Genomic DNA, 9,247 nt, shown 5'->3' with positions numbered 1-9,247 from the left:
AGGATGTGTGGGGGTGGGGGAAGGGGTGCTTAATATTGCCTGGAATTAAATTGATACACAAGATAAGTGACTTTATCACTGAATTTTTTTATTGTTCTCTGTAGTAGTGAGTTTTGTCTTCTTACCACAGAACTTCAGTATTAGGCTGTTCCCATTCTCTACTGATTACTTTTTTTCAGAGGTATTTAAAAAACAAACAAAACAAAAAAAAAAACCACACTGCAAAAAACCTTACCACAGAACTTCAGTATTAGGCTGTTCCCTTTCTCTACTGATTACTTTTTTTCAGAGGTATTTAAAAAACAAACAAAACAAACAAAAAAAAACCCCACACTGCAAAAAACCTCAGAAGTATTGGTGGATTGGTGGAACTAATACTTGTGGGATTATGATTTTAATGTTGTTTATAATTTTTTTTTCCCTTCAAGAATATCGACATAACAAACTTCAGCAGTAGCTGGAATGATGGCTTGGCTTTCTGTGCAGTCCTCCATACTTACCTCCCAGCCCATATTCCCTATCAAGAACTAAACAGCCAGGACAAGGTAGGACATTGGAAATCCCACTCCTGGGACTGTGAGACTATATAACTAATATGGGTTAATAAAGAAGAATTAAGAAATTTGAGTTCTAAAAAAAATGAGTATTACTAGGAATCTTAACTGAAACACTTCTAACTACCTTGCTGCTCTTCTTCTTATAACATTTTAATATTATGAGATCATTAGGTTAAGCAGAACTTTGGAACAGATATAAGGAAAAAAAAAAATAAAAGGTCATAAATTTAAGTCTGAGGCATTTAACCCAAACAGTTGGCAAGTGTTTTCCATTTGGATTTTGGAAGCAAGGAGTGTTTAAGTGTAAAGATTTTGAATCCATCAAATTTGTATCTTGACTTGTTTTGTTCATCTCTTTCAATATCACAAGGATGTTGTTTCATCCTACTTTCTTGTACTGATAAGTGACTGTGATCTCTTTCAAGTGATGTGTATCAAGTAAAGGTAAACTAGAAGATGGCAGGACTGGAGAGTAGTTTGTATGTATTTTAGCGTGCTATAGTTAATGCCTACTGGTGTGTTACCTGGAGATGTGTTATTAGTGATAATTCCTAAAAAAATAAGAATATTTCATTAACACATTAAGAGATTTTTTTTTATTCATGCTTTTTAAAGAATAAATTCTTTATTCTTTAGCATTTTATACCTCAGTCATTCTTCACCGACAATTATTTTTCAGCATTATCTTCTGAATGAGGAATTAATAAAAATTTTCCATATATTTTTTTATTATATGAGGACATACTAATTCCTATGGCTCTTTTTGAACTACTATGGTCAAATTATTATGGACTCCGAAACAAAAGTAGCAGCATTACTATGAACGTTCTTAACGCCACTTTACTATGTTTGATCTAATATTTCCTTGGATTCTAACATGTTTTTATATCTCATGCAGAGAAGAAATTTCACTTTGGCTTTTCAAGCAGCTGAAAGTGTTGGCATCAAATCTACTCTGGTAAGCTTTAAATGCATACTGAATGAATTATGGCCCATTTATAAAAACCAAATTATTCTATTTTGTACTTTTGAAAGATTTTGATGCATTATACTTAAAAATATCAGCAGATGAGCTCAGCTAGAGGTTATTGCCAGTGTATCATACTTGACTGAAAAACTCATCTCTCAATATCATTAGAAATAATAATAAAGACAGTGAATTTGCTTGAGAATAATTTGAGAAATATTTATGTGATAAAATCTTCAAGAGTTTATTAATTCTCTCCTGTCTCTGACCTACTTTCAAATTATTTGGGTTTTTTTGGAATTCTGGAGGTGTGAACCAAGCTATGTAATTTGGTTTTTTGCCCAATGTAATATGAGAGTCAAGATTTTAACTCTTAAGTTTACACTTTTAATTGGTTGTCATTGTAAGTAATTGAAAGGTTTTTTCAATTATTGTTTATAATAAGCTTTCCTATACAAATTTTAGCTTAAAATAATTAGTTTTCAATAGTATAGCACGTATTTACTAGAAAAGGAAGATTTCTGAAGGTATGGAATTGGGAAAAGCCCAAGACCTTTTGAATAATCACAAAAATTCAGCTAAAATTGCCTTTATCAGAAGTTATGCTTAAGTGATACTTTTGTAACTTAAATTCTAACAAAGCTGCCGTAGTTAGCAACTAATAATACAACAAAGTGAGACATTTTTAAAAATAGCACTTTCCCTGATCCTTATCAGAGCCTTTACCCCCCAGCATTGTATTTGCTGACAATGGCAGTGCAACTGTTGAGCTTTAGTACTTTGACTGTCAGTGATTTGAAACATGGAAGTTTTTTACCCAGCGCTGAGGTAAGAACTGGATTGTGGAAAACAACTGCAGTAATTCATATGTAATTCAGCTTTAGTCTAACTGGCTGCTGTTATCCTTTCTTTTTGTAATGTACTTAATTACATATGCTCTGAAAAGGCGAACTGAATGGACTTAAATCGTCTAAGTGCAAATTGTATCTATCTTAAGGATTTAGTATCTATTTACCTACCTACATATGCAGTGTGTACGATGTGTATGTTTGTGGATTTTTTCCTTTGTCCCTATTGCATGCGTGGAGGGTGAAAAAGGATTTGAAAACTATTGTCTGTAAATAGTAGTGGCAATGTAAGAGAAAGTTATTTGTTCCCTGAATAAGTGTTTGGCTCCTTTCATGTGAAGAACTAAAAAAAAAAAAAAAAATTACTTTCTCTTTCTTGAATTCTGGAGGTTCCTGGACTCAAAGCTTACAAAATACATCCTTACAGCAAACAAAAAATATTAGAAACTGCATCACACTGTTTTCCTTTGTACATATGCTGAAAAGGGTAGATCAGGCTTTGTTCACCCTGCTTATTCACAGACAATCTGGTGTACTGTTACTGTGAAATACATGTGAACTGGTCTATCAGTTAGACACGAACCGATTGCTTTGTCCCTTGGATATACCCAAATTGGTAGTAAAGTAAATGTCTCTCTTCCTTGCCTCTTTACTCACAAATATGTATAAAGTAATCTAAAATTCAGTAGTCTACTGCAAAATGAGATTCAGTTATTTACTGATGGTGACTCTTACCCTGATATGAATTTTTAACTTTAGCTTCAATTAATATCTGGGCCTCGATTCTGTGACTCTCAGTACCTGGGTAGATTGCATTGCCTTGCGAGGCTGGTGTAGGGGTGTGAGAACACTAAAGTCTCGACTACTATACTAATTGTACTAAATGGGGACAGCTCAAGTACACACAGCATTACACATTGTGCTCTTGAGTCAACAAAATATCTATCTACAGATATGCTATTTATAGCTGTTTACATTTTGTAAGTAACACAAAGATGTATGGAAGAAAACAGAGCTTTCTTCATCAATATTTTAAATTGTGGAAACTTTACAGATTTACCATTCCCAGGAATTTGTAAAAACACTGCCTCATTACTCACAAGGTTTTCATTCCTGTTTTTGACCAATCTGTTTTCTGTGACAGGACATCAATGAAATGGTCCGAACTGAGCGTCCAGACTGGCAGAATGTCATGCTGTATGTTACAGCAATTTACAAATACTTTGAAACCTGAAACCCTAATAATTCTGCAAATCCATGGGATAGAACCAACATGAGCTACCAGATGGAAATCTTGCTGAAATGCTAATCCCCATTTCACTGAAAACTGGCAACATTTGAGTCCCCTCAAACTTCAGTGACACAGTCCTGGACTGCCTCAGATTGCTTCAGCTACTAAGCCTGGAAACAACTGTTTAAAAGCAAGAACTTGTTGCCACAAGTGCTTGGAATAACCCAAGTTATTAAGCTATTCAGATTAATTATGTAGCCTAAAAAGCCTGGGCTACTTATGCGCTGCCTTTCCAGCCAGAGTTCTTGAAGCTTTCTTTCCTAGGAGTGAGATGAATGGATCCTCTAGCATTTAGGAGACTGAATGTACAGCTAAAGCTTTGAGAAGGAAAAGGATAACATGGCATCGTATTACTGAACGTTCTGTAGCATCCTGATACCACGGAGTCTGAATATTCTACCCACAGCATATTGCACCCTGATGCAGTAGAGTTCTTAACGGTAATTTAGTTACTGCCTTTACAGCTATTTTCCCTCCTTTAAAATATGTACAGTATTCTAAAAAATCAAGCTTTTATTCCATGACAACAAATTGAGTGGAAAAGTGCTCTCAATACCTCGGAAACTTTGGCACAGAAGAACTCTTCATTCTAAAGCTTCGTTATAAGCCTACCTCTGTCACAGTGATGTGGCTTCCAACTTTATCTTATGGATTGTAAAGACTAGCACGTACAGCTCCTGGTTTTCAGGGTACGCTATACTTCAAGGAATCTGTCCAAATTCCCTGTGCTTCCATTATAACAGAAATGAACTGATAATCAACCCTTGTACGGCTTGTTCTTGCCCCTCTTCCTCCTTTGCCTGTATAGCACGCACAGCTGCCCCAGGCTTTACTCTACAGCAATACAAGCATACGTCATGGACTTCTGTGGTAGAATTTTGGAACTGGGATAGCATTTCCTCTGCAGAGCAGATCTTTTCAATAAGATGTAATAATGAAGTAGTTTGTCTCAAAATCCGGCTTTGCCGTGTTTTCTGTGCGTTTTCATTGATCTTGCACATCCTCATCTGACTGACGGAAGGGGAGACGTTCTCTGACAAGAACTATGGAGGAACTGATGTAATGTGTATACAACCAGTAGTCTCAGATATTGTGTGGAAACGACTCACTGTCACAAGGAAGGAATTGAGAAACTTTAGTCTGCTCAACTTCTATTTTCCTGTGATGTACCTGAATTCATGTAACAGGTCTCGGGCAAAAGAGTTCAAGTAAGTGCCTTAGCGATCATTGAATCGATACATCCTGGCACTTCAGGGCCTCGTGCAGAATGTTAATGGCTCAGAACGATTTCGTATATCCATTTGTCATAAGCTGTTTGTTGTAATCTTGTTTGTCAAATCAAGGGAAGACTTCACTCTATCATTGCTTCTGCCTCTTATTTTTCTGAATACTTATCGGCAGTTAAGCCACGGTCGAACATCTCTCATTAATATTAAGCAGAAGCCTACTTTAGAAGTGAGTTCTGTAACAACTGCTATTTGTAAGCACATGCTCTTTCAACACATTAACCCTGTTATAAAGAAAATGATTCTGCCATTTCCATGGTGCTCTTATGACTGTTAAGGACAGTTTGAATGTCATAGATGTTAACCCAGTGAATGCAACTGTGCTTGGCATCTGTGAAACTTCATCATGGTATAAAAGCACAGATTTAACTCAAAATTATTGCCAAATCAAAAAACGTATCATCTGAAGAACATAGCCCATGTGAAGAGTAATAATTCAGCACGTCTCTAGCAGCTAGCATTATATAAAAATACATGCATACACTGATATGTGCCTGTGAGAATTACAAACATTTCAAAATAACTATTTAATCCATGCTGAGGTCCTCTGGAGAAGTTTTCAGAGCAGCAATGTCTCATACATTCTTACAGTTCTTTAGAACCCTAAAAATATCTAGATACTCTCTGTGCATTTGAAGAGCCAACGTAACCTAAAAGACAATTGTTGCAAGAGAGGCTTCAAGTGAAAAATCTTCATTAACAGATTTTAATAAAAATCTGAAATACGATTTCCTCTCCTGGATATTTCTTCAAAAATTTTTTGTTTACTTCTTTTCTTCAAATAAGTTTCAAACAGAATAGTCTTATTGGAAATACGCATTATTGCTGTCTCAAATTCCATCTCTTACTACTAAATTCCAAGTTTTGTCAATTTGTGTTTAAAAAACCTTCTATTCATCCTCTGAACAGACATCCTTATCTATGATTGTCTTATTCATTGCCTTAGATTTTAAGAAAATATTTTTCTAATGAAAAGGATAGCATTTCTTGGGCTAAATTCACTCATGGTCAGCTTCATTTATCTGACATGTTGTATTAGTCCTTAACTGAAATAACACTAATAATATAACCATTTGTAAAGCAGGAAATCACACTTTCCAGATATTTTCTGTTAAAAAGATGCGCTGCTAGTCTTCAGAGAGAAGTTATTGGTAATTATATAAATGATCTTGTTTTGAACTTCAGAGCTCTGTAAACTGCTTCTTGGCGTGATCTGTCTGATAAACCTCTGCTGAGTTCATATCTGTAAAGGAATATTGAGCTCCATGAAGAGGTTTTTTTTAATAATGATATATCTGAGCCTTCACATATAAGATGCTGCACAGCTGTCTGAGTGGAAGTAATGAATGGAAGATCTAAACCAAACATAATGCCCTGCTGCACGCTACAACATGTTATTTCTGAAAGCTCAAACAGCATTCAATTTTTCAAGAGGAAGGATAGCTGTAGCCCTCTGGATGTGGATGATACTGTTCTGCTTGGTTCCTACTCAGTTAATGGTGAAACAGCCTGGTTTTTTCCTACATAGGAAGTGCAAGTTCATGATAATTTACTTTCCTTTCTTTTCAATACAGAAAATATTTCTGAATGTACTAAAAAAAAAGGACAAATATTTTATCATCCATTTATATTATTGCATTTTAATATGTGCCTTGCAAATGCCTGTGCTGTAGTATATCAGGGTTACTCATTGCCAGCTGTAGCGGTGGGGTGGGCAACAAAATGGAGCTGTTGAACACCTTGATGCAGATACGACTGTATCATCTTCTGGATCGTGTTCACCAAAACACTTCCATCGATTAGAGAGGTCAGTTTAGAGCCAAATGTGTATTTGGTTTGGCTAATTGTCATCCTGATGCAAAATCATCAGCAATGAACTGAATGAACAGTTGTGGGTTTTCTTCACCAAAAAAAAAAAAAGGGATGGGAGGAAAAATTTAATTTTGGTTATTTAAGAAAATTCTGTCAGAGAAGTTTTGATATGGAGTAACTAACAATAACAGAGGTGGCTGATTTGGTTTCAGTTGGGTTTCTTTTGATCCCGTTTGATTTGATTGTCTTGTATATTTAAATAGAAACACTAATTTAGTATCCCTGATGTGAATCTCAGTGGCCCTCACAAAGATCTTTCATTCTTATGGCGCTGAGAAATTGTAAATTAAATTTTCCTTTTTAAACTTTTGTTTGTGGATAGGTTATGCAGAATATAGTATTTAATTACAGCATATTCTGATTTAAAAGTAACTTTTTGTCTCTTTTGCATAAAATATATTCCTTAAGTTACATGTAGCATTTCTGATATTTTTTTGTCTCCTGTTTTGTAAAATATTTCCACTGTTCGTGTTTTTCTGTGAAATCCATCATCATGCTTTAGGGACCCCTTAATTTGCCAGAGCTAAATGAACTCAACTTTGACGTATTGGTGTAAACTCATGTTAATATCACTGGCAGCAGTCATATTCTGGTTCTACATGCATAGGAGAAATAAATTTGTCCCTTGCTCTAATGATGCAGTACAGTTTAAACTGCTGAGAATCTGCCTTAGGAATTTTGTAGCTGTGACAAAAATTCTCCCTGACATCTCATTTCTGTTAATGATCTCAATGTTAAGTTCTTATCTATTTTTTCAGTTCCCTGATTCAACACTTAGACATTTGCATTCTGTTGCATCTTTTCCATCACCAAAAAGTTACTTTTACTAAATTTTCTCTATTTCCACACAGTTTTGGCCCAGGCTACAAATTTAATTATAGCCTAATTTTAAACAAGATTATTTGGGAAACTGGAGATACTGAGAACTTCTGAGTGTTTTTCTTACTTTCTGTGTTCTGCTTGTGACTGGTTTGGGAATGCTGTCTGGTTTTCAGGTGATATGTGACAATATCTTCCAAACCTGCCCTCTCTGGATGGCTGGTGTGAAGCTATGCATAGGCTAAAGTTAAGCCTTTAAAACTGTGTTCCTGTGATGCATGTGGTGACTTTAGTTCTTACTTTGTTCTTGCAACTGATTACAGTCACAGCTTAACTGCAGGCTGCATTGAGCAGGAGCTATTAAAGGGCAGAATTCTTCTGGGAATGAATCCAGTTGTATAGCTTTACACTTTTTTTTACCTATTGTGAGTAATACTCTTGCTGAGGTGGCCTAAGAGAGAAGATTTTAAAATAGTAGTGTTCACATACAGACTGACTTAACTATATAGTTTGTTTGTGGTCCTTCCCTTGACTTGGTAAATATTTATTTCTGTTTTATTTTTATGTTCTACCAAGCTCTATTTCTGCAGTTCCATTCTTGAAGCTAGCATTAATGTATGAATACTCGGTAATATTAACTAGTTTGAGAAATGATTTAGTGAAAAGTGGTATTAAAGTGTAGTTGTCATCCACAAGTTCTGGACGTGCCACTGTGCTTTTTTTGTCTTGATTGGCAAAACGTGTTAGAGCTGCTTAACTGTCCCATGTGTTCCTTATCTGCTGTACAGCCTACATCACCCCAGGGTGTCCATCAGCTGTTCTTGCCCCCAAATTGTCAATTAAATGAGTTAAGGGTCCATAGACATCTTTTAATATATTTCATTATCCCTATTTAGAAATGTGTCTGTAATAGTGTCTCTGCTTTCAAAGGAGAGTGGCTGGATGGGTTTTAAATTGCTGTCTGGCTTGCTGAGCATTCCCAGTCCTTCCTTCATCTGTTTTTTTCTGTTATATTCCCTATGATTTCACTATCAGTGTTGAAGTACACTTTGTAATTGTCAAAGCCAAGATGTTAAGAATCTGAAATGTGTAGCAAGTATGCATTTGATAATTAATGCAAAATAACTTAAGAGATCAAGGTTTGTACATTTCTAATTTCTATTAGAGTGTTGATACAAGTGTCTTTTTCCTGATGTCTTTGCACTTGCCAGTTTTTGGGATGCAACACCCTTGAACTCAGTTTGATAAGACCACTATCCTGGCCTCCTTAAATTAATTCATTCTTCAATAATAGGATTATTTCCTCACACCAAAACTTCAGTAAAAACTATGAATACCAGATGACTTCCTTCCAACTGACATTTAGCTTTTACTGGGAATATTCCTTACCCTTTGGCCACTGTCTGCCAGAGTTGCACGTAAAGTTCCCATCAGTTCCAGCAGGACTTGTGGATGCAAAACAGTAGAGTAAACTTTTGGCAGAATATGATGGCAGCCTGATGCAGTTAAGCTGGTTTCATTTTAATCCCCGATTTTCAGGGGGTTTCAGTTTAGCCAAAATCACTTACTCAAAGCTGAAATGTGGCGTGTTTGTTCTCCACTGGGAA

The 9,247-nt window shown here is 35.6% G+C and overlaps 1 protein-coding gene across 1 annotated transcript; it reads left to right on the top strand.

Moving 5' to 3' along the window:
- Positions 1 to 428: 428 nt before the first annotated feature.
- On the top strand, positions 429 to 4,081 carry LOC104531455 (cytospin-A-like; the record flags this gene model as incomplete). The annotated part of the gene is made up of 3 exons (XM_010176341.2): positions 429 to 545; positions 1,456 to 1,515; positions 3,517 to 4,081. Coding segments are annotated over 3 exons (267 nt in total), but the record flags the coding sequence as incomplete, so codon positions are not given.
- Positions 4,082 to 9,247: the final 5,166 nt, after the last annotated feature.

Source organism: Antrostomus carolinensis, unplaced genomic scaffold (assembly GCF_000700745.2).
Source record: "Antrostomus carolinensis isolate BGI_N321 unplaced genomic scaffold, ASM70074v2 scaffold22979, whole genome shotgun sequence".
NCBI lineage: Eukaryota > Metazoa > Chordata > Aves > Caprimulgiformes > Caprimulgidae > Antrostomus > Antrostomus carolinensis.
This window is presented reverse-complemented; position numbering and strand designations above follow the sequence as displayed.